At 42.3% G+C, this 24,560-nt stretch overlaps 4 protein-coding genes across 7 annotated transcripts in view; 2 read left to right on the top strand and 2 right to left on the bottom strand.

Annotated features, from left to right (window-relative positions):
* The first annotated feature begins 1,565 nt into the window (after positions 1-1,565).
* On the top strand, positions 1,566-4,576 carry lysmd3 (LysM, putative peptidoglycan-binding, domain containing 3). 3 transcript variants are annotated; one of them, XM_079161171.1, is made up of 3 exons: positions 1,566-1,583; positions 2,870-3,150; positions 3,872-4,576. In XM_079161171.1, the coding sequence occupies exons 2-3, from the start codon at positions 2,884-2,886 to the stop codon at positions 4,565-4,567; spliced, it is 963 nt and encodes a 320-aa protein (XP_079017297.1). In that variant the 5' UTR covers positions 1,566-1,583; positions 2,870-2,883; the 3' UTR covers positions 4,568-4,576. The 3 variants fall into 3 exon arrangements, with proteins under 3 accessions (XP_079017297.1, XP_079017296.1, XP_079017295.1); XM_079161170.1 differs by having other exon boundaries at positions 1,579-1,690; positions 2,875-3,150; XM_079161169.1 differs by lacking the exon at positions 1,566-1,583 and adding an exon at positions 1,586-1,690.
* A 1,045-nt stretch (positions 4,577-5,621) lies between these two features.
* Positions 5,622-9,130, bottom strand: polr3g (polymerase (RNA) III (DNA directed) polypeptide G). Of its 2 annotated transcripts, XM_079161172.1 has the most exons (8): positions 8,947-9,130; positions 8,640-8,771; positions 7,167-7,296; positions 6,506-6,571; positions 6,358-6,417; positions 6,213-6,277; positions 5,879-5,998; positions 5,622-5,755 (listed from the first exon to the last, which is right to left on the bottom strand). In XM_079161172.1, exons 2-8 carry the CDS (start codon positions 8,748-8,750, stop codon positions 5,666-5,668), a joined length of 642 nt encoding a protein of 213 aa, XP_079017298.1. In that variant the 5' UTR covers positions 8,751-8,771; positions 8,947-9,130; the 3' UTR covers positions 5,622-5,665. The 2 variants fall into 2 exon arrangements, with proteins under 2 accessions (XP_079017298.1, XP_079017299.1); XM_079161173.1 differs by lacking the exon at positions 8,947-9,130 and having other exon boundaries at positions 8,640-8,804.
* Positions 9,131-9,363: 233 nt separating this feature from the next.
* Positions 9,364-12,831, top strand: mblac2 (metallo-beta-lactamase domain containing 2). The gene is made up of 3 exons (XM_079161595.1): positions 9,364-9,894; positions 11,149-11,363; positions 11,777-12,831. The coding sequence occupies exons 1-3, from the start codon at positions 9,453-9,455 to the stop codon at positions 11,948-11,950; spliced, it is 831 nt and encodes a 276-aa protein (XP_079017721.1). The 5' UTR covers positions 9,364-9,452; the 3' UTR covers positions 11,951-12,831.
* The window catches only part of rtkna (rhotekin a), a 38,009-nt gene continuing 26,271 nt past the window's right edge, over positions 12,823-24,560 (bottom strand). The window contains exons 2-11 of the mRNA XM_079161598.1: positions 21,940-22,201; positions 21,291-21,344; positions 19,614-19,731; positions 19,308-19,526; positions 19,053-19,147; positions 18,355-18,461; positions 18,028-18,159; positions 16,899-17,064; positions 16,629-16,733; positions 12,823-15,368 (exon numbers count right to left, since the gene is read on the bottom strand). Of these exons, the coding sequence (XP_079017724.1) occupies positions 14,653-15,368; positions 16,629-16,733; positions 16,899-17,064; positions 18,028-18,159; positions 18,355-18,461; positions 19,053-19,147; positions 19,308-19,526; positions 19,614-19,731; positions 21,291-21,344; positions 21,940-22,201 (1,974 nt within the window). The 3' untranslated portion in view covers positions 12,823-14,652. The remainder of the gene's footprint in view (positions 15,369-16,628; positions 16,734-16,898; positions 17,065-18,027; positions 18,160-18,354; positions 18,462-19,052; positions 19,148-19,307; positions 19,527-19,613; positions 19,732-21,290; positions 21,345-21,939; positions 22,202-24,560) is intronic.

Below are 24,560 nucleotides of genomic sequence, written 5' to 3' on the forward strand. Positions count from 1 at the left end.
ATTTCAGTGGGAGAGAGAAACCCACACAAAGCGCAGTAATCACACTGGAGATCCTGGATGTAACCATGGAAGCGTTTGTCTCCGTCCTCAATGGGCTACCCGGCCATTCATTTACTGATTGCGCTGAATCAATATTTAGGCTTTTCAAATTTTATTAGCTGCTCCAAGGGGGATTTTTGGCACAATGCAAAAAGAAATTAGCGGTGGCCAACCACTTTTAATCGTTTTGTTATAGTGTTCTACAATATGTCTGCTTGAGCTGTCTGGCATAATTGATGAGGAGTATGGCTACTCATTTGTTTCTTTTATTTCTGCACTATCAATACACCACTATTAAATTAAATTAATTAAAAAAAAAAAAAATCTGAGACGTTTGCTTTGTCCTAGAGTCGGTGTAACCATGTGTCACAACGCGATATTGCATCCAAGTATTTCTATGAAATCATCCAGCAAAGTTTAGCTGGTCGCCGCATAACCGTACTATCAGCCCGTACTCACAATGACAAACACAAGCATGTTTGAAAAGAGACTTACGATATATCATTCCAACTTACCTGACACCTTCCTTGGATTCTCCGTCCAAGATAAATTACTACGATGTATTTAATGCTGACAATAACATCGATGAGTCCTCTCAGAGTCAAAAGCTCCTTCTCTTCTCAAACAGCATCCGATAACTGCTGCTCAACTCGATTTGTCCGTCGGCGGCTTGGGGATCCCGGTGAACTGCATGGGGTGAAGCGTGTGTGTCATCTAACGGGACTGGAGAAATAACGGGAGACGGAGATGTTCCCCGGTCTGTTCAGGACCTTCTACTCCCGCTATAAACAACGTCGTCCTCCTGCGGCCACGTGAGAGCTGCTGCTGCTGTGTACCCTACACACACACACACACACACAACTCACCGATCCAACGTGAAGATTAGTTTGCAGCTACTCAGTGATTCCAGCTCGTCTCCCGGTGGCTGCCTAATGAGACAAGATGTTTTAATCTCATTTGTTTCTCGTAGGTGCTCAGTGTGGTGGTGCACAGCGCCACCCTGTGAAGCGCCCGAGGAACTGTCTCTCCTTTCTTTACTCAACATAAACTTTGCAAATGTTTACTTCTTCACAAGTTATTTAAAATCTGACAAAATGACCTTTGCCCGGGTAACCGATCATGTTGTGTTATAAATAAGTATCATGCTAAATATGTCCACATTAAATGATGGGACGGTGCTTACTCTAATTTAGAATTTATGACATTTACTGCATACACTCCATAAACCCAGTAATGGTAATTAAAGCCTATTTTCTACTGACTAGTTATGTTACATTTTAATTAACATGGCAATTATTTTAGGTATACGGTAATCAATTAATTTGGATGACACGGATATGAATATAAATGTCTGAATATATAATAATATTAACTTTCAAAAGTTGCAAGTCTGTTGGTTCCCATCACAGCAATGACGACCCCGACCTTTAGCGCCATCTCGCGATCAAAAGTCAGGACTCTGTTCAAGACGTCACTGGAAACGTCACTACGCAAACATTTTGTTGACGTGGCGTGAGCGGTAGCAACTCAACAGTAGCTAGCAGGTAAGAATCTAACGCTAAGCAAAAAAGGAAGGTGAGACCGAAGGTAAATCCCGTGGAAATATGGATATTATCCAGGTCAAATGATTGATCGGTGTTCACATTATCAGGTAAAGGTTATTGTTGGCGACATCATCCTAATTTATCATTCATCAACTGTGACAACTGGCGGATAGAAAGGCACAAACGTTACTTGTCACATAACATAAGGTGGACGCTAGTTAGCACTAGCCTGACGTTAGCCTGTGCAGATGGTTCTTAGTTAACTATGTGCTGTACATCTCAGCCTTATCAGTACAAGACCAACGTAGCTGTTCATTTAAGAGCATTGCTTTGGTGGCTCGTGTTTCTAAAGTTACGTAGCTAGTTATGCCTCTTGGACGGATATCAACTGGACTGAAGTGTAGCATTACGCTAGCTAGGTTGTTTTATAGCCAATTTCTTTAGTTAAATATGTGCCAAGATGGTATTTTAACCAAAGCAGCTCTTGTAAGATTAGCTTGTTAATCACTCTCCTGTGTGCTTGATAAAGAAGATGATTCTAGGCAACGCGTTAGGCTGCCAGCTGCTAACGTGGCTAGCATTACATCACGTTTAAAGTACGTTACTTATCTAGATAAAATAAAACCTGTTTTGCTCATTGCTGTTACATCACCGCTGCGATAGGGAAGTAGCTAACGTTAGGAGACGTTAACGTTATCAGTCGAGATATGACAATCCACAGTAATGGTCGTAATGGTTAATGAAGCAAACATATTGCAAAAACAGAGGACATTGACACCTCGAGGATTCAACGTACAGGCAAGGTCTCCTATCAATCTGCAAGGGACCCAATCTTATCCACTTTAATAACATGAGGACTGAGATTGACTCGAGTCTCATTTAGAATGCTGAACTGAACTTCACTGCTCCCTTAATTGCTGGTTTTAGGAAAAAAATGCATGGGCTTGAATGGTGTCATACATTTTATATGGTCAATGTATAACAGTGGGATGACATTGACAGTTACAATGGAACAAAGTGATAGTTCCTCTCCCCTAAGCAGCTAAACCTGGTAAAAACAATGACGACATAGTCACCTGCATGTATAGCTAAAGTGTTGATGCCTCATCTGTCAAGTTGTCAGAGGCAGGTGTGCCTGCCAGCATAGCCCTCTCTTATTTTAAGCTATAAAATGAGAATTGTGTGTGACTTATTGGTTCAGGCGAGTTTTTTCTTTTTAACTTCCTTCAGAATAAAGCACACCTTGCTGGTATTTTGGTTCTCAATCCTGTCTCTGCTCTTCCCAGTACAGTGAAGAAAAATGTCCAGTATAAGCCAGCACTATGGGTTCCAGTCAGCCACCATGGTGCAGCCTGCCAATGGCGGTCATGCCTATCTGTTTGGAAACAATGGCTCAGAGAATGACCTGTCCGAGGAGGATGGGGAGAGCTTTGAGCTGCGGCCGCGTGGCAGAGAGAGGCTGCGGAGAAGCACCTCCAGAGAGAGGATGGACGACATTATCTACCTGACCAGAGATATCCAGGAGGGGGACACCCTGAACAGCGTTGCCCTGCAGTACCATTGCTCAGTACGTTTGTGTTCAGACCTGTGTGTCTGTCTTCCTTAATCTCCTTGAAGAGTACACACTCAACTCCTCTTCATTTTCACTGTTGCATATTTAAAGCGGCTAGAATTGTTATTTTTTGATAACAACAATGTATTAAATGATAATGTGAAAGGGGTCGTTTGTAGTGATGAATCTGTGGCTCCCCTCGACTTCACAGGGCATTAGGGTGTATTTCGGCTCATTGTGCAGTTTTTGGCAAAACTGCTCTTAAAAACCCATTGTACGCTGCCCGCTCGGCACTTAACAGCATACGCAGGCTAGCGACTAGCTCAGATTTTGTGTTCACAACTCGTTTCAGTTACCTCTTAGTGGCACATATATAAATAAATGACACACTTATAACAATGATTCAGTTTATGACTGGTACAGTGACATGCAACAAAAACCCTCCTTTAGAACATATCAAGGTTATTGGATTACATTACTTTATATAACAGCTCCTTAAGAACAGTGCATTTTTCTAATAAACTGTCATTGCATACCCACCATACTTTCCACTGCAATCATATGTCATTTATTCGGTTTGCTTTACTTTTTTTGTATTTAATAATTTGTTATTTCCTGCATTCTCTTGTTACTTTGAATCCAGAATATTCAGACCACAGTTAATGTAAGATAGTTTGTCAGTAAGCAGCGTCGTAAATTCATCTTTCTCCTGTGTGTGTGTGTGTGTGTTTGTTAGGTGGCAGATATAAAGCGCTCCAACAACCTCTTGACAGAGCAGGACTTCTTTGCCCTGCGGTCAGTCAAGATTCCTGTGAGGCGCTTCAGTGTGCTCACTGAGACTCACAGCACTGGACCTCTCAAATCTGCCTCCCCCGCAGCTGCCAGGCGCCTCCACCAGATCTCACCTGTTACCTCCCTTCTCGTCGAGTCCTCCACTGACTCTTCCTCTTCCTCTTCCACTGACAGTGTGGAAGGATTTCTCATGGAGAAGGACAAGGACATTGAGCGGCTGGTGAAATCCACTGGTCCGTCTCGCAGCAGTCTGAATGAGGTTGTGTCCTCCTTAACGCTACAGCAGCCGCTTCTAGGAGAAGTGGAGTATAAACCGGTACAGAGAAAGGACCCTTATTATGGGGCAGACTGGGGCATGAGGTGGTGGACGGCTGTGGCCATTATGTTGGTTGTTGGCATTGTCACACCTGTGTTTTATCTGCTGTACTATGAGGTTCTTGTGAAAGCGGACGTCAGCCATCATGGCATTCCTACACAAGCTCATGGCGACGGAGCTCTCCAAGGCAATAATTTAGACCTCCCTATTGGAGACAACAAGGCAGGGGCTGGACACAATGATGGCAATATGGATAATAGAGATCCACAGGGACATGTGGACGAAGCAGGAGACGGTGAACACGGAGGGCATGAGAAAACATAAAAAGGGATTATTACTTTACCTCCACATTTGTTGCCAACTCAGACCTAATAAGACTAGGTGGATGTTCCCATTGATAAGTCGTTTTTTATAGGCTTATAAATCAATACAGCAATGCAATCTGTCTAACAAGGACAGTCACTTTGTAGTGGGGGCATTCGTTTTTATATGGTTGAGAAACTAGGAATAAGGGTGTGGCCACTGTCATTCCTGGTCTGTTTATTAACGGTTACATGCTTTCCAAGGAGTAACACTGGGCTAAAAACGTTAGGCTCTGCTGAACACTTTGAATAGACGGATACATTTGAGTTATCATCAGTGTAGCCGATAGACTTGAGGTAATGTTTTAGTTATCTATGCTGCCGCGTTCTCAGTAAGCTACACAAACTATATCCAGGGATTTTGAAAAGAAACAGACCAACAGCGAAACTATTTGTTTATTCAGCAAATCATGATTCTGAGGATTTGGCTTTTATGTGGTTTGGTGCAAATGCAGTTTTATTACCATGTTGGAAATTGTACTCCCCAACACTATCTTGGGAAATGATTGCTGCCATTGAGTTTAATTTATTTCAACACTATTAAGATATTTACACTATCAGTATTGAGAGGTACCGGTTGAAGTTTGTTTCTAAATTTCCATAAAAGTTGCTTGAATTCTTACCTTTAGCTTGCCTAAAGAGTTTCTTTATTTCACAGCATGGTGAGGACAATGGGAAATGCACATTATTCCCACAACGACTCATTTTTGTAATTGTGAGATTTTAGACTTTGTTATATACCCCATTTATTGTATTCCCATGTTCACTTGATACTTCATGAAAAAGCATTACATGTGTTGACAGTATGTGCCTTTTTAACCTGTGGAAATGTGCCACAGGCTGTAAAATAAATAAATCTATTTTGAATAAATTATTGCCAGTGTGCGCAGTTTGGCATTTGTTATTTACACAAGTCTCCAAAGGAAAGCCTGCCCTTCAAGATCACACAAAATAAAAAACGAAACGATCACTCGGCTAAACACTATTTGCAACGTATATACAATATTTAACCGATAGTGGCAGTCACATGATTGTTTACTTCAACATGGTCGATACGTTCTCAGAATGTTCCTTCGCCATCCATGTTCTCATCGCTCTCCGCACCAAAGTCTTCGCCATTGTCAAAATAGCTGTCAATGTAGTCGTTTTCCTACGGAGAAACAAAAGAAACATGAAGTCAGATATTAACTCCGCTTCGTACATATCGACCACATTAGATTTGCGTTAAACAAATTTGCCAAAAATGATTCCAGGTTGTGATTTGTAATCTAACCTCTTCAACATCCTCTTCTTCAACTTCTTCCTCTTCAATTTCTTCCTCCTCATTCCCGGGTTTCTTTTCGGTCTCATCGTCTGATTTTTCAGGGTTTCCTTCATCTTTCTTTTCCAGGTTCTGAAATGTTGTCATTAATATAAAATGATTTTAATAAAACGCTTGCTCGCTCAGAAGGACATACCTAGTTGTGGGTAAGTAGAAATATATATCCTGAGCTCATGTATACTGCATCAACTTCATGAGTACTTGATAAATCACATCAAGAGAAAATGAATAGTACATGTCATGCTCAGTAGTTTAAAACTGTACAAACAAGTGAAGAAAAGCTTACGTCTAATTTATTCAGCATATCCTCTGCGTCTTTGCGTGATATCTTCACAGTTTTCTTCTTTGTTTCTGTTGGATTGGGGCATTTTGTCTTTATTCTTAAAGGAATAAAATGGAATGGCATTACATACATCACGGCTTTAACATACCTTTTTTAGCACATGTTTTTTTCTTTTTGGGCATCAATTCTTTTGGAAGGAGGTTCCAGTCTAAAATATCAAGAATAGTACTTCCATTATTTTACTTTTTGTTCTTCCAAATTTGCTGTAATCAAATGACAGTATGTAATGCACGTACCTGGACTCCAATCCTGATCTTCTATCAGTTTTTGCTTCAAGTATCTCTCAGTGTATCTCTCCACTTCTGTTTCATGCAAACAAGAGGAAAGTCAGCTTTGGTATAATCTAAAACAAATCCCAATTCACTTTTACAACGCACTCAGCAGTTTATCAGAACCATGAATGTATCAACATAAACCACCGGGTCATACTCCTGATTCATTATCACAACCACAAATCAGTTTGAACAATTTACTATAGAGTCATCAATTTTGGGCTTTAATAGTGCCAAAACAAAAGACTTTCATAGACATGATAGATGAAGTTAGAAAATAGAAAGCACTTAAATTATGCATCCAACAACATTTAGAACAAGACATTCTGAAAACTTAATCTACTACTTGTTATGAATATATATTTAGCTCAGCACTGAAAAGGGGAACTCTAAAGACACCATCCGGCCAGACCACAGAAATAATATTGAAACTGCTAGATGAGGCAGCAGCTGTAACTCAATATTCTGCAATAACTATACCTCGCTCTCTCCTTTTCCCAGCTATGACCCTAATGAAATGTCTCAGTTCCTAAGTGCTGCATTATCTTCCCTCACAGCAGCCAATTGTCTTGTCATAGCATTTCTATCAGATGTCAGGTTTCTAAAGCACTACTCTCCTCCTCACCTCCTTTATTGCACTGAGCCTTAATGTTGTGCGGTAGCTGTTGCATTGTTCCCCTCATCTCCTGTTTTAAGGCCAGCATGTAGTCCTCATCCTCGCCAGCTTTCAGCGGCACCGGCTTGAAGTCTGTGTTCTGGAGGAGGACGGACAGTGAAGGGTGATAATACCAATTAAGTATGACAGTTGTGTTACTTTTTTTAACAGGTAATTTGTTTGCAACATCTTCTCCTACGCTATGAAGCAGATGTGAAAAGTCTGTACATTTATGGATTTACAGGTTTAGTGTCACCTTCAACAGAATACATCTTAGTTTTAACTGATATTAGTGCAATTACAGTAAGATAAAAATAGTACCAAATTGATCCTACAATTACATTGAAAAAGATGATTTCAGGACAAGTCAAAAGCAGCTCAAGTACTTAAGTGTTCTTAAAAATTAACAGGTCGTTTTATTATATTGTTATTACATACATTACAAATTTTATGTTAAGAAAAAAACTAAACAGAAATGACCACTGAACATCCTGAGCGTATGTCCTTTGTGGTCCTTCAGTCGAAGCAAGTGGGCACAGGTGTCGCATTTAAAGCAATTCTTAATTTGCAAAAGAGAAAATGACACCCGGGGGCCTCAAAAGCATCAGGTTTATCAGGTGGTTTGTCGGAAAGTGTTTGGGAATATCTACCATCAAATCATGAGACGATGGGCCCCCAGGCACGGGCACATAATATCCCAAACAGCACTCAGCCCCTCTAAAGTCCCATAGATAAACGCTCACCTAATATGAATCATGATGGTGTCTTTCTTGTGACATCTTCAAAGTGAATGTTTAGCCTATTCCTTCAGTTTAGCAAAAGGACTTTTGGGGCTCTGTAATTTGAATAAATGACTACGCCCTTTGACTATGTGTCAAGAAATGCAAAGTTAATACCAGCGACTTTAGCCAAGGCTCTGCTTTGGGGCCTGAGCCCTTGCAAAATACAACCAACCTGTCATATTCATTGTGAGCTGGGTGTTTCATGCTTAAAGGGCACTTAAATGCAAGAGGATATTGTCACAATGCACAAAGTATGAGGAAAACAAGTCAGTTGGTTCATAAAGGTATTTCTGTTATATGACCCTCCATTGCATCATGCAGAAAATAAACATTTATAAGCAACTGTTAGTTTGTCTATTGTTACCTTGACAATTACAAATATCATTTCACATTTGATTTATGCAAAATACAACATTGTGTTTGCCATAACTTGTACTTTTGTTTAAACATGATGGATCTATTCTTCTTACAAGTCTACTTTTGAACTGTCATGCACATGTCTCTCTGATTTGTAAACAAATGAGGTAAATCACTTAAATGCAGTGCCATGAAACGCTTTCAGGGCTTAGAGGTGAATTGAATACACTGCAATGTGATATGTCATCCTGGGTTCTCTGCATTTGTGTGTGTGTGTGTGTGTGTGTGTGTTGTCGATACTTACTGGAAACAGCGGGTTGGGCCCCACCCTGGCTTCTGGCATGCTGCCCCTGCCGATGCCCAAAGCCTCGACGTTGAAGGTAAAGGCACCTATTCCACGACCCTTGCCTGCCATGGCTGCAAGCCTCCCCTGTACCTACAACACAGAGTCCACATGCCGTCAGGCGACTCGCTGTCAAACACGTGTAGACACAACTTCGTGTGCTACAGCTTTCGTCGCCTGTAAGCCTGCCATTGCCTGCTATGAACCGTTGATCAACGTTGACACATCACATGCTCATTATCACTTTTTTTAAAGTTGTCATACTCACTATGTGACTGTTTGTGAATTGCTCCTAACGTGGAGACGTGTTTCAGGGCTATTCACTGGCATTTAGCCGTTTAGCCTCTACTAAGTCTCCATGGTTTCACTTTTTCGATCTTACTTTACATAAACATTCAGCTACTCAGTTGTATCTGTTGTTCGGCACGTAAACTAACTCCTGAAATCACCAATTTTACAGCTGAATCTAATGAAGCAATGAGCAGCGTGGACACCTATTCACACATGCTTCTCTCAGCAGTCAGCGTAAATGTGTCTCTAGCTCGCCCCGCCCCTGCATGACGCGGTTTGTTTACAGCCAATAGAGTAGCGCGCTTTATGTTGTCGTCACTCGTCTGATCTTCCAATGAGCACGATCTCCTCCTACAAGGGTGTGTCGGCAGCTGCCATCACACAAACATATCACCTCTAGCTAGTAACAAATCTCCGCCGGCAAAAATCACTCGAAAGCACAAAAACCCGCAGCAGGTTACCTCGACAGGTGCATGAACTGGGATGTCTGCAGCCGACTGGTACGCTCACAAATCGCTCGGAGACGGACTCTTCTGGATCCAGGAGCGATTCTACCAGTCAGAGAACCGGGCCAACATCTGGCTGATCCGCGGCTCGCACCAGGACGTGGTGGTAGACACGGGTCTTGGTTTGAGGAGCTTACCTGACTACATCGACGGCAAGGGGCTGCTCGGCAAAGATCCGCAGAAGAAGAACCCGCTGCTGGCCATCGCCACCCACGCCCACTTCGACCACTCGGGTGGTCTTCATCAATTCCAACAGGTGGGCGTCCACAGCGCCGAGGTCGATGCCTTGGCCAACGGAGACAACTTCGAGACGGCCACCTGGCTCAGCGACAGAGAGATAGTCGAGGCTCCCAGTCCGGGATGGAGGGCAAGGAACTACAAAGTCAAGGCTGTGCAGCCCACGCACATACTGCAGGAGGGTAGGTGGGAGATGCAGCCGGTGCAGATCTAGATTTATTGAAGGGGGGTAGCTATGCGATCATAGCTAGGCCAGGTCAGAAGGTCTAAACGCATTTGCCCGGGGATAAGCATCATGGTCGATACCATTAGACCATATTTAATGGGTGTGCCTGGAATCAGTATTTTGCACATTATGCAGTATACAGAATGCTTTCGCTCCCCACAGGAGGATTTACCCGCACAGTGAATTTTGGCGGAAGACCAAAAATGACTTGCTAAATGGATGCAGACACACATTCCTACACAATATAGAGGCATCAAACATATGTAGTGGAGGTCTCGAGCGGTGCTAACAACATTTTTCATCAGGGTCTTAATGGATGGTGCACTACGCTTAGATACACAGGATGTTGTATTTGCTTTGGCAGGAGTTCAATATGAGGTCAGGTGTAGCAATTGTACAGGTGTAAATGTGTTATTACTGGTCGGGCCTCGTAAACAGTGCAGAGCTCATTTGTCAACTCTCTTTATCGAAGCAGACCGTGTTGATCTGTGAGGCAATATGTGACAAGAACAAATCATTTTTTTGTTGTGCATATTCTTTGTTTTTTTTCCAGAGCAGCTCTATTTTAAGCCAGCATGCTGATGACACCAAGAAAGATGAGAAGAAAATGCAGAGATGGTGCAGTTTATGGAAGGCTTCCCAGAGAGTATTAATAACCTCACAGCCTTCCTCCACAGTGCTATTGGCAGATACACACCAGATCAATTCACTAATACATTAAACTCACATGTTGCCACATTTCTCTGGGATTTGTCTTTAATTTAATCATAGGTGTTGCACAACGTTTATATCACAAAGGTCTTTGCATTTGGGATTAGCAGCTTTGTTTTTGTTGGAGTTTGGACCAAAACGTTGTCTTTATTTACAGAGTGTAAATACTGAAGCCAGCATTAGTCAATGCACCGACTTGTTCTGCTGTGTCCGAGCCTCTGCTGCAGTGCTGTGGTTCAGTTTCACCCTTCTGTCCCAATGTGCAACTCATATCTGGCCTGGACCAAATCAATGATGTACTGAATGTCTTTCACATCATAGTGATATGAGACACAAATCCTTGCTCTATTCCAGCCTGCCAAATTATGAGGAACATAAGGGTTTAGTTTAGCCTGGGAGTGGAATGCGTATGGCCTTGAAGATAGTTATAAAAGTTATATTGTGTGTGTATATATGTGTGATGGTTTTGGAAAACATGACACCATCTCTCTCTCTCTAGGTGATGTCATCAACCTGGGTGACAGACAGCTGACGGTGCTCCACATGCCTGGCCACTCTCGCGGCAGCATCTGCCTCCACGACCGCGACAATAAGTTGCTCTTCAGTGGAGACGTAGTGTACGACGGCGCCATGATTGACTGGCTGCCCTACAGCCGCGTCAGTGACTACATCAGCAGTTGTGAGCGCCTGGTGGGGCTAGTGGACAGCGAACAGGTACCATTGAGACACACCAGAGGGTAGCTAACCATTTCAGCTCATAGTACAATTTTTGTACTATATTTGGGGTCATATTAATTTGAGTTTTGATGCACAAGGTATCCAATCCCATTTTTAGGTTTATAATGAAAATATCATAGTCCTGTTGTGTTTGAGACAGTTGTCCATTGTGTGTACATTTTAGAGGGCTTTTATTCATGACACTCAGTGACTGGATTTGACCAACAACAGTGTTTTTGTAGTGTTTGTCAATGCATGTTAAGAATAGAAAAGATAATTAGTAATATCCATGTAAAGCAAAAGATTTACCAGAATTTGTATTTTAGCGGTATGATATAGTCATCCTTAAATCAGAGCTATGTGCAATGTACCTATGGATACATATTAAACTTGTAAATTCATTAAAACAGGTGGACCAAGTGCTCCCAGGACACTACAACACCTTTGGTGCGAAGCGTCTTCACCGGATTGCATCCACATATATCAGCAGAGCTGGAACGTGCCCTGCAAAGTTCTCCACATTTGCCTGGGGTACTCTGGCTGGTGTGGCGCTGCGGGCATTCAACCCACGGTGTGCCTGCTAATGAGAGGGGATCATGGAGCCGAAGGAAGCACAAGTGAACAAAGAAAGTTTAAATATGGAGGGGAGACACCCGTCATTTATCTGTAACTCGATGTAACATTGTTCATTTACTTATGTAATCCAACAGACGTCATAGAATTGCCAAACTTTCTGTAAAATTCCCCTATTGGGTTACATAAGTCAATAATCAGCATCATATGAAGCATACAATATAAAGTATTTATAGTGTGATTCTGTTCTATACTAATTAATATGTATATGTTGGGTTTAATATCATTATTTATGATTTTTCTACTTTAAGCAGTTGTAAAATTATTATAGCACAACGATGGTACAACTCTGCACTGCAAACAGCAAGCAGTCAGTATGGCCATAGTATTTCTCTATGCATTTTACAATGCTCAGTGAAGACTCAGCGTCGACTACCTCCCACGTTTGTAACAGTGCTTTGTACTATTGACAAATCTAAGGCGTTGGTTCCGAAACGTTGACAATAAAGCCTCCGTTCTACCCGCCTTTCTCGATGCATCTACTAAGACAGACTACTGCACTACAGTCGTTCACGCAAGATGGGCTCTCCTGAGATGTAGTTGCTGGAGAGAGAAAGAGAGGAACAGAATAGGATATAATATGATCCATCATATGCTCAGAGCGCAGAGCAGGAAAAAGGAAAGAGTTTCCCTCAGTCTACTTTTCTAGTTTACTATTCAGAATTTAAACCCTGCATGTTTGACCTGTTAAAACTCCTATATGCTGTGCTACAGTATCAATATACTGTAAATAAGAGATGTATTCAATCATAATCTAAGCTACACAGTTAAGATCAATAAAACGTTAAATATTACCCTAGACAGACTTCCGTGTAATATTTCAAATTATATCATGTATGACAAAAATGTGGAAGAAAAAGAGTCATTTTTGAATTGATAAAACATTTATTATAATTAATGTTATATTATTTAAACATGAGATTTCCACATTTCTCATCTTATGTTCGCCTTCTAGGACGGTGTACATGCAGAACACAAAGCCTGCTAACATGCGGAACTTGCAAAGGTTATAACATTCAATGTTATCTATATGTAACCGTTACAGATCTGCACGTCATCTTAATATAATAATCAGGTATCAATATAGCTGCATTTATAACAAAAGAGAGGTTTATTTGTTAAAAATGAATTTACAGTAACAAATGTTTTTAAAACATTTGACAGTTTCAATTCTTAGTCAAATTGCCCGAGTTCTGAGCCCCAAGAGGGAAACTGTTAAAGTAAAATCCACAGTAAACAATACAGAGAGAGGAGAAGAGGTTACTGCACTGACAGACACAGACTCACCTATAACATTTGAGTTAGATGATTGTTTTCTTGTGACACAAAGTCTCTGCTGTTAAGAGTTGTCTAAATGGCATTAACTTACAGAATTAAATAAATACATGGCAGTGTAAATACACCATTTTATTCTTGCTCTTACTATCGTGACCTAATGGTTGACTGGGGATTCATTTAAGTACTCAGCTTCATATAAAGTTGCTTGGAATACAGCCCCTATAAAATAATTTCTATCAAATGTCTCTGTGTTGCATAATATTTGTTTGATGTTACACATTTTATTGGAAATTCCTAAATCAGGAACTGGAAATCTTAATGGAATCCTACAAAACTGCAGAGTAGCAGAATTATAGGAATGGCTTTTCAACAATACTTAATTAATTAATTTCAGCTTATTCTAGTTTGTTCTGTGTATGTAGAATCTATTAACTACTTCTAATGACGTCATTAGTGTGCAGATAAATGTGTGAAAGTTAAGACCAGAGGACATCACAGTAATAACCAGTAGTATGTATGAGTACTTGCATAAAGTTAAGCTTGCACCAGATTCATTGTTGAAATGATCTCTTGTAGTTCATCATTTTAACTTTTAAGTCAAATCATGTGCAAAAACAAACAAAATGGTGCATAGTAATTTTAGGAGAACCACAAAGATCATCTGTTTTATGAATAATTAGATGCATATACACTGAAGTAGACACAGTAGACAGTACAGACTCCAACCTTGACCTCCACACTTAACAGTTTCTAACATTTGAAAACTCTTGACTGATTATACCTTATGTTCATCTTGCCACATGCTCACTGGCTTTCATAGCTTTCACTGCAAACCTTTATCTATAAAATACAGATCGGAAACATCCAGTCAAAATACTGCTAGTGCATTAATAGAGATGATTTTGAAACATTGTTTGAGTAGCCAGGGTGGCTCATAAGGTCAAAACAAAACCAGTTTCAGAATTAGAGTCCATGGACAGACATTAGGCCCAGTGTGGCCTGTTTATTAGAGCACATCCTTAGCTCTTAGCATCACTTTCTCCCAAGCAGCATGACCATAATAATTTCTCAAAGCAAGCAGAGTACCTCCCATTTAGTATTAGACCATCTTCAAAATTGCGGCAACCCAGCAATGTGCAGTTGCCTGCGGTGATTGTCACCTGTCCTTTGTGTTAGAAGACATTCCAGTTAGCCCCATGAGGGTCTTTCATGATCCATCCTCCACCAGGAGGCAGTAAAGGCAGCTTATCCTCCTCAGGGCTGTCTGTGCGTGTGGCCGAGCTGACTGCCTGAGCTTGGTTCACATATATGTTAAGCCAGTTAAACCATGGTTTAAACTTTTAACTGTTGCCTTTGGGCCAGTGTAAAAGGTCTCTCACACCTGACTTTGAAGCCAGTTGCGAGGATCAAGTCTGGCTTTGAGGTTCCTGAGGCTGCGTCGAGCCGGGGAGGGCCTTGAGAAGGGGGCTCCCTCAGATGACTCGAGGCTGTGGCTGCCCTCACTGTTGCTGGAGCTGTTGCTGGAAGTGGAGCTGGAGCAAGAGAGCGTGGTCTGTGTGCTGCGCTGTGACCGAGGTGAACGGGAGGAGATGGGGAACGGGGCGAGCAGCGAGGAGGGAGGTGGCTGGCAGGGGCACTGCAGGGTCCCTCCTCCTCCGTACACCCTCCCTCGAAGGGTGCTGAGCTTAGCATCCAGCGACAGAGTGCGTGGCCTCAGGCGGGAGGGGGAAGATGACAAGAGAGGGAAGTTTGAAGAAGGCTCGGGCCAGCCATGGCGGTGGGAGCAGGGACTGGTGCTGCAGTGACTGTCGCTGTCTGAGGTCAGGCTTGCATCTGAGGACAGCAGACTCAGCTGTGGGCAGCGGTGGGGGCTCACAGGACTCCGGGGCAGTCGATGAGGGGTACAGGGGCTGTGGCCAGAGAGGCGAGAAGTACAGGGACGGGGGCGGCCAGCGCTTTTGGGGTTGTTCTCCTCAAACACAGACATCCAGGTGGGGGAGGTTCCCAGCTGGCTGCGGAGCTCCAGCTCCCGCATTCTCTGAGCCAGGATGTCTGACACAGTGCTGCTGAGGTCATTGGATGGCTCAATAACTGCAGGAGAGATGCAGCAAAACTCTTCATTATACTGCTGCATACTGGGCTCGGGCCTGGTTTTTCAAACTGGAAGTTCTTACCATATGGAACATGAATCCAGTTGTTTTTTAAATATTCTTTTATTTGTTAAGGCAGGGATAAGGATGGTTTTGATGCAAAATTTATGAAAAATTTGATCTCACTGGAAGTATGGATTATCGGCAGATTTAGAGACATACTTGCAGTTTGTGAAGTGTGTGAGTTACTTTGAAACGTATTCTTGAATTCATAAGGAAATGTTGCAATCAAATGAGATGTTATGTCTGGTAATGCATTGTACAGTTGTGCAGAATAATGAAAAAATTCTGCACATGTCTTAATGTTTATTTAATTATGATGAATGATCATGAAACAAAAATATTCTGTCCTGTGATGTTTAGATCCTGGATTTGCAGTAAATCCCGAACTGCAACATTTACCTCAACATTATTTATATGGAGCCCTACTCTTGTTACATCACCTGTCGTTGTAATAAGACGAGAGCAGAGCACGAATCTCAGCAGACACAGCATTATCCTGCAGCAGAAGACCCTCAGAGGAGGGTGTGGCAAGAGGAGCTGCCGGGGAGGGGTTAGGAAAACCGAGAGGGAGGTTGGTGAGAGAGAAGGGATGGAGTGGATAGGATGTTTGCAACCGGGTGCGTTCAGTTTTTATGTGTTTTGATGGTAATGAGAGAAAGTGATAAAGGTTGATTCATGTGTATTAGTGAATGTTAAGGCATGATAAGAGAAGAAAAAAAGATTCACTCAAGGATAAAGATAATTCCCCCATAAAATATGAATGGTGGAAGTTGATGAAAAATGTGACGTTGATCATGAATAATGTATGAGGACACAAGGAAATAATAAAGAAGGGCAAAAAAGACAGAGCCAGTGAGTGATGGATTCGGGACACACAGGGAAAATAGGAAAGGACAAAGAGGAACAGAGAAAACAGAAGACAGAGAGTGAGTCAGCGTGTCAGAGATAAGACCCATTCTATTCTACAGCACTGAGAGTGTGAGTTTGAGATATCGGAGAGGAAAATTTAATTGTGAAGGATCTCTCATGCACACGGACCCAAGGAATTAAAGCTACATACAGTCACATGCAAAGCAGGCACAGTGCTTTCTTTCCCTGCCTTCGCTTGTATTCCTCCAAATAATTTCTTCGGCTAAAAGTGAGCAAAACGTTTTTTTTTATGCATATGCGCAGTGATATAATCAGGGAGAGCTCTTACCCATTTCGTGATAGAGCGAGCCCTGTTTTGGTGTGACAAGAGCTGGTTTCCTTGGTGATGGCAGTTCAATTTTCATTAAGTCATCACAGCACTGTTTCCACTGGCCTGTATGTTGGAGACAAACTGTCACTTTCAACGCACCAAGCAGCAGATCCAGAATATACAACAGTGTACGTCCTTGAATTGGAGTCCTTTAAGTAGTTAAGGTAGTATATGTAAGTGACTGTATGTATCACACACTTCATGTGTTAGAGCATAGCAAGTACTTACTCATGTCGTAGAAATGTTGCCAAAAGGCCTCCATCCACCGGTGTGTGTCCTCACGGCTGTCTGTTGTCAGGGTGTGGGTGACCTCCTCACCTCCATACTGGTTACTGATACAGATATTCTGAACTTTACTTTGAGGGTCTTTCTCAGACGCACGTATTCTGGTCTCCTGAAACACAGGAGCAACAAAGAATACAATCATCTACCACAAAATGAATACAATCAGGAATGAATGCCAGCACTCCTGAACTAACACAATTATGCGCCGCAACAAGTGATCATTACGGCAATTGTAATTGTAGGTCCCCACTGAAAATAAGCCCTCACTAGTACCGCCACTAATGAGTCCTCTTCCAATCCATTTCCCTTCGGCAATTAATCAACAAAAGGTGCAGACTCCCAATTCCCACATCTTCGTTCTACTCCAAATGTGTCTACGTCGGCCTATGACCACTAGATGGCAGTGTTGTTCTATTCATCTATTCGTCAGACTGCGCTCCTCTTGAGGACAGACAACTAACTGTATGACAAAGGATCACACAGACCTGATTCGACTGACTTGGCTTTAGGTCAGCTGGGAGATCAGGGTTAGCGGCTACATAAGACTGAATGAGTCACTAGGGAAGGAATGAGAAGCCTCACAGGCATAAACTCCCAGACAGGAAATAAGATGATCAAGAACCTGACTGTCTGAATGACTGGATGAGAGAATTATGATACCTAGTTGGATGAACAGATTTTATTTTCAAATCTTTAAAGCCTTTTATCAGGACATACCTGCTCTTTTCTAGCATTGCTGAACATTAACACAGAACAGAACAGTTTTCTATGCTTGGCTTCTGAACAGCTCTACTGGGGCAACTGAGGGCTGAGTGCCTTGCTCAAGGGCACCCTCACTAGTAGATAAGAGAAGAGCTCGTTTTTTATTTACTTTGGCTTAGAGTCAACCAGTTGCCTTGAGATTCAAACTGGCAGCAATCCACGAACCCAAATCCTTTCCATCTATGCTACCGATGCCTCAGGCATTACCAAAAACAACACAACTATATGGGTTGTGTCAGGCTGGCTCAAGCTCCGGAGCGCTTTAATCTATTTCAGATAGTTTCTCCATTTATGTGATTCCTTTGCTGACCTTGTTGATGGCAATAGTGAAAGCTGGCTCGACGTTAGCCTCCACATCTTCTTGCCGGTGGTAGCAGAAAAGGCTTGTTCCTTTTAGAACGCCGTACACTTTTGTCCAACTCTGAGGGTCACCTCCCAACTGCTGCGGGGTAGAGGAAAAGATCAATGAAGTGCGGATTGAAAGACAGGGAGAGAAACACAAAGAAAGATGGCAACATAAGAAGAAGAGGAGGAAAGTGGAGGAGGAGAAAAAGTCAACCAGGACAAAAACAAAAATCTATTGAATCCCTGGAAGGCATAGTTCCCGTCACTGCCGCACTCACACCTGCCAACTTACCTTAACTTTCAAACATCCACTCATCATCTGTTGGGTCATACAGTGAGGCTGAGCTGCGAGGCGGCAACACATACTGCCATAGAGCGGCAGCCAATACGAACACTCTTCTGTAGGGGAAAGAGAGAGAGATGGATGGGCGAAAATAAACATCATGAATAAATAAAAGTATTCCCACACGACATTCAAAATGTACACACAAACATGTATAGTCACGTGCATCCACACAAAGAGATGCACACACTTTTTCCTGTCATCATACTGCCCCCCTTATGAACACAAAACAAGGCACAGCGGTATAAAAGACTGGCAGCTGCAGGGAGTGTCATGAAGTGCAGCAATGAAACTTTAGAGCAGGCTGAAAAGCCAATGAATAAAACACTAGGGGCCTGTCTGTCTGAGGGCCTGGGCCCTTGTTAGCCCACATCATTACAGCTTTACACAGCAGTCACCTCATAGCACAGCCGTTATTATTGTGACCTTGACAATGGCTGTCTGTCAGAGAACATGGAAGGACAGAGAGGAGGGGGGAGGAAGGAAGGGGAGAGAAGAGGGAAATTAAGGCAAATTGTTAGAACCCAAGGAAGGGAAGTGAGACAGTTGGGAGTGACGGAAGCACACAAAAAAACAGACAGATGGCTGGATTGGCAGAGAAAAGAGAAAGATGGTGAGGAGACAGATTGAAGGAGGCTGCCACTCACCGTTGCCTGAGATGGTGAGGTCATGTGTGCGAAAGCTGTCCTGGACGTGCGACAGCGACAGGCTGGTATGAGCTAAGAGGTGGTACTTAGGGCCCCTGTCAACACACAAGAGATGGGATGGAAATATATTTTGCATTTGAGAATGCATGTTCATCGTGAAAAATGTTCTCCATAAAGATGCCAACTTGTATTCTCTGGAATATATATAATTGCTTCCTCTATTCAACATGTAAACTAGCTCATATTTAAACTTACGGTACAGAGGGAACTGGCAGTAGAAGAGGAGCTCCGTTGCTAACAGGACTACATGGCCCAGGGTCCATGGCTGCCCGGAGCTTCTTGCCAGCTGATCGCCCGAGTGACGAGCTCAGTTTACTGGCTAGTTTCCTTGGCGTGCTGCCTGCTGAGTAGTCGTCCTCTGAGCAGCAGCTATACAGTTCAACACGCAGCTCAAAACCCGGGATGGCTTCATTACTGCGAAAGGATACACATGATGAACATGATCATATCATTTTTTTCTTTTGTGAGTATTTCAGTTTATGTGTGAGACAGATTACTTACAATACGACGGTGTTGTCAAAGCAAATATCAGTGAGTGTCCGGTCCACTATCACCATGTCTGTGTCAAAGATCTCTCCTCCCAGCTGCAGCAGGCAGAACACTGCACACCGATGAAGCTCTACAATAGGACGAGGTGGAACGGCAGAACAAAACAGAAAAAAAAGTTCACGTGATATGTTGACATCTTTTATTAATTTGCGTCACTTAAAAATTCATGTTCAGCTCCAAAACAACATCACCTCCAAGATGGAGATAAGTGCTTTAACAACGTGTTGAGGCCAGAGGCTAGAGAGGAAATATGACCCGAGTAGTTAAAGGTGAAATAAGATCAGCTCCTCCACCTGACTGACAAGCACTTCTACCGTTGTTAGTTTCAGTTCAACAATCTGTGCACTCACCAGCTGTGCCAAGAATTCCTATGAAGCATGTTTTGTGGTTGAAATTGAAGCACAATGGTGTTTAACCTACATATTACACACCAACATATTAATAATACCAGTGAGACATGTATGTAAAAAAAATAGTACTATCATTGTTGAAATATAAATAGTGTTGCTACTGATGGTCCTCTATGTTTTTATCATTTATAATTAGTACTAACAAAAATGTATTCATTTTGCCACTTCTCAAAATTCAAGGTTTCAACTGAAAAGGCTAAAAGGCTCCAATTTATGTGCTTCTCAGTACACGGCACATTGACACTTAATATTCACACTTAACATTCAAAGTATGAGTGCAACGCTCTGCTTAGAATGTGATTGGACACGTGATGGAGGAACATGCTTTACTCCTCCTCACCTCCTGGGCTCAGTATATGTCTCGGTGTGCTTAATGACCTTGACTAACAGCCTCATTAAGCTTCGTTAAGAGTCTACTACCTGTCTCTTGAGTTCATTTATATGCACAGGCCATGCAGATTAATTCCATTCAAGCTGTCAGGGGAGAGAATGAGCTCTGAGACTGTTATAATGACTGCAAGGGGGTTCACCCACATTGACGTTATCAAGAGGAGGCGGGATAGCAAATAGTCATTTTTATGATTACCAGTTATATTTTCAGTGCCCCATTGAATTCTGAAATGCCATAAAAATGTTTAACTATGAAATGGTTCACAGTAATAGTCCACAGAACAAAAACAAGAGTTCCTAAAATGACTAATAATGACCCAGTTTAGCACCTGTGTGCTGCTGCTGCTTCTCGGAGCCAAAAAGCAAAGCCAGCAGGACTGAACGATGGGTCAGGTTGTGCTGCCAGGAGTTCCTCATGTCTACAGAAAACAGTTCCCGGAAAATACTAAGATTCATGGTAAAGCTGCAACATATTGTAATAATCAGCTCCAGGAGCTGTGCTGTGGACCATGCATATAGTAGAGAAAATGTCCTACTGTATGATCTGTCTACACAGTTCAATGGGTCAGCAGAATTTTCAAATAGGAATCTCAAAGTTCACATCAGTGTTTCGCCCTCTAGCAAATGATAAAATGTGATTTGTTGAATCCCACACTCACCCCTGTTCCCACACCCACACATTCAACATATTTGAATTAGCCATTTGATAACCGTGTGTGAAGCCACATACCATTCCCTCAGAAGCAAATCATTAATAAATCTTATAGTCATAAATCATTAATACTCCATCAATACAATTCTTCACACACATACAGAGTTGGCTCCTCACCTCCTTTGTTCTTGAAGTACTCCGTGTCTTTCCACATGAGAGGGATCCGAAGATCTGTAATGACAACAGACAGGGGATTAGAACACAGAAATGTTAATCACCCTTACTGTCTAACTGATAAGTGGTTATCTGAATCTGTGTGTGTGCACTCAGTCACTGGCTAAAGTACCCACAGCTAATTACCGTTTGTGTATCTCTCCAGCTGGGTACCAGACATGCAGCAAAAAAAACTCCATACCAAAAACACACATGCTCCCTGTCTCACATCTTATTAATATATATTACCCTCTCATCATGTTCTAAAGACAAACAAAACAAGAACTGGTTGCTTTGGTGTCCCTGGTGTGAATAATCTACCTGCAGTGTATCTGCAATGCAAACAGAGTAGCTCCATAATTATTCATCCGACTGCTCGCTGTCATACTGCAAGAGGCAGCATCTATCAGTCAGCCTCTGCCTGACAAGAGGAGCTCTGCATTAAATAGTAACACTAAAGGGATCACAAAGATTCAAGGTTCTCTTATATGTTGCTGGTGCATATCCACATCTCCAATAATAAATAAATGAAGTTGTGCATTTTACAAATGCCTTGCATAATCCTGCATAAAATGATCCTACAACACACATCTAGAGTCTAGGTTTTACTTGCCTGAGATGGCCACTTTTCCTTTGCACGGGAGTCTGCCGTCCATCGGCCCTGCATCCGACGACCTCCGTGTGAGCTTCTGCATGACCTGAGCCTCTTTCATCCTCTGCAGCTCCGACATGTAGGCCATGATACGCATGCTGCAGGTCTGCAGGCTCTTCGCCGCCTCCAACGCCTGGTCTTTTTGGGAGCAGGCGGCCAGCAGCTTGCAGGCTCCGTCGCGCATACGGATCTCATGGTCAATCTTCTTCTGGATGTCGCTGTCCTGCAAGCACAAGGGATGGTGGAGAAGGGCAAATAACATTTGTGTAAGGGAAATAAGTCTTAAATTACAGATATTGACCTACAAATGTAAGAAGACATAATTAGAGTACACAGGGTGAATTGAGGGAGGAAGAGAATTGGCATGTCTTTTCTAACAGATAGCAATACAAAGAAGGGCAATTCTTTTTGGCAAGAATAAGAGAAATAAAGAAGACATCAAGAGTGTTAGCCTGCAGTAGATTACATGTCTCTTGTGGATACATTACTGAGATGTGTCTCTGAAAGCACTCAGGAGTCTGTTCAGTGTGTGTGTGTGTGTGTGTGTGTGTGTGTGTGTGTGTGTGTGTGTGTGTGTGTGTGTGTGTGTGTGTGTGTGTGTGTGTGTGTGTGTGTGTGTGTGTGTGTGTGTGTGTGTGTGTGTGTGTGTGTGAGCGCAAGGACAAAATACATACACGTGGCCTTTCGCCCTCTTACCAACCCCCTGCTGAGCAGATGCTTAATCATTTAGTGCAAACTTATTCACTACACACAGCTCATAAGAGACCCCAGGCATACAAACACACACACACACACACACACACACACACACACACACACACACACACACACACACACACACACACACACACACACACACACACACACACACCTCTAGCCATGGTTCCTTTCCTCAAGCTACTTTCTCAAAGGAAAAATACAACATTATTAAACTAAACTTGACCTGGCGTATCTGGGGCAAAACATACTATGTACACTTATGCAGGAGTACACACCATGGACACATGCACTCATACTCAAACACATGCAGACAGTAAAAGGTTCTGGCTCTGCCTCTAATGATGATGTCCAGAGTTTAAACAAATCCCTAAGCCCCTCTCCACTTTGTTAGCCGTACAAAAACACTGTATGCATGAACTTCAAACAATACTCCGTGAGGGGAAGAACTAACATATGAGGTGAGAGGGATCAGTGAGCACAAAGAGATCCAAGAATCAAACAAAGACCAAGCAAAGGAAAAGCCGGGTTGACCTTGAGTGTTAGTGCCAGCGCTCTTTTTTTAAGCTAAAACACCGTTGCTCTCAGCACATCAATTGTTTCAATCCGAGTAAGGTTGTCTTTAAAGAACTGCTTGAAACAAATTAGGAAAATATGATGGTTACTCTCCGTTTATGAATGAATGAACAAATGCCGTGCAGCGTCTGCCCGACTGCTGGAATATTTGAATGTATGTGTGTGTGTGTGTGTGCGCTTGTCCTCTTCAGAGATACATTAACAAGCTCGCAATATCCCCACAAATAAAGTCCAGTGCTCCCTTTGCCCTTCTTCTCCCGCCCCTCTCTTTGCCTGATAAATGTACCTTCTCCTCCTCTACTCCAATGTTTCTCATTTATAAGCTCTCTCTGGAGGATTCTTATGAATTTTTTATTCTTCTGATTTAAGCTTTTATACTTTCACTGCTCATTTTCTTCCGCCTTCCCTCACACTCCATCCGTTCCTCTTCACCGTCTTCAATCAGCTTTTCTTTCTTCTCCTCTATACCCTCTTTGTGTTCGCACGAGTCCCACACGTTGTTCAACAGAGGAGCCGTGGGAGCGGAATGAATGCAGTTTGGACACAAAAGTCCACATTTGGACGCAGTGCACGAGATGAGGTTTTGTGTGGTTTCTGATTAACCGCAGTCTTGGAAAAACAAATTAGTTTCCTTTGGATATAACCTGCTCTGCATGGTGGTGAAAGCTACACTAAGAGCTGTGAATCACACGGATCAAATTATTCTGTCTCTAAACCATACCACCAAAACATTGTAACACTGCAAGTCATAGTCTGGCATGCTTTACAGTTTCACTTGCTGCAATAACATGGTATAAACATTAAAAGGGACAGAGGTGATTACTAGCAAATTCCTCCTCAGAAACACTGCCATAGTGAAGAATTATCAAACCACATGAGAGCATGACTGAGCGTACTTATACTGATAAATATAATGATCAGTTTGGAGTAGTGTAAAATCCATACTGGCTGTTGAACACAATGTAGCTACACAAATAAGCCTGCCATTAAATAAACACATTCACTGACTGAAAAGCAATTACAGAACTCTTGGCTGTGAAAGAAAGGAGACCAAATTACAGCAATGGTATTAACATGTAGCACTTCGCTACTGGATGTCTGCGAGGTACAAGTGGAGAATTCAATTGTACAGGTCAAGTGTTGTTGATTATGAGTGTTTATTGTTTGATTGAGTTGGTTTTCTTTAATTCAAGTGTCTCAGAGTGTTTGAAGAGATAATAAGTCATTATAACTGATAAAGGAAAATGCACATTCAAGCCTGCATTTATGTTTTCGATTCTGTTGCAGTA

Source organism: Pholis gunnellus, assembly GCF_910591455.1.
Source record: "Pholis gunnellus genome assembly, chromosome: 6".
In the NCBI taxonomy this organism is placed as follows: domain Eukaryota; kingdom Metazoa; phylum Chordata; class Actinopteri; order Perciformes; family Pholidae; genus Pholis; species Pholis gunnellus.

Excerpts from the sequence above, each read along its gene's own strand:
- lysmd3 (XM_079161171.1), top strand. The coding sequence starts at position 2,884 with ATGTCCAGTATAAGCCAGCACTATGGGTTCCAGTCAGCCACCATGGTG. Across the intron at positions 3,151-3,871 it reads CCCTGCAGTACCATTGCTCA|GTGGCAGATATAAAGCGCTC; the intron begins GTACGTTTGTGT and ends TGTGTTTGTTAG.
- mblac2 (XM_079161595.1), top strand. The coding sequence starts at position 9,453 with ATGTCTGCAGCCGACTGGTACGCTCACAAATCGCTCGGAGACGGACTC. Across the intron at positions 9,895-11,148 it reads CACGCACATACTGCAGGAGG|GTGATGTCATCAACCTGGGT; the intron begins GTAGGTGGGAGA and ends CTCTCTCTCTAG. Across the intron at positions 11,364-11,776 it reads GGCTAGTGGACAGCGAACAG|GTGGACCAAGTGCTCCCAGG; the intron begins GTACCATTGAGA and ends TCATTAAAACAG.
- polr3g (XM_079161172.1), bottom strand. The coding sequence starts at position 8,750 with ATGGCAGGCAAGGGTCGTGGAATAGGTGCCTTTACCTTCAACGTCGAG. Across the intron at positions 6,278-6,357 it reads AAAAACATGTGCTAAAAAAG|AAACAAAGAAGAAAACTGTG; the intron begins GTATGTTAAAGC and ends CCAATCCAACAG. Across the intron at positions 5,756-5,878 it reads AAGAAGAGGATGTTGAAGAG|GAAAACGACTACATTGACAG; the intron begins GTTAGATTACAA and ends GTTTCTCCGTAG.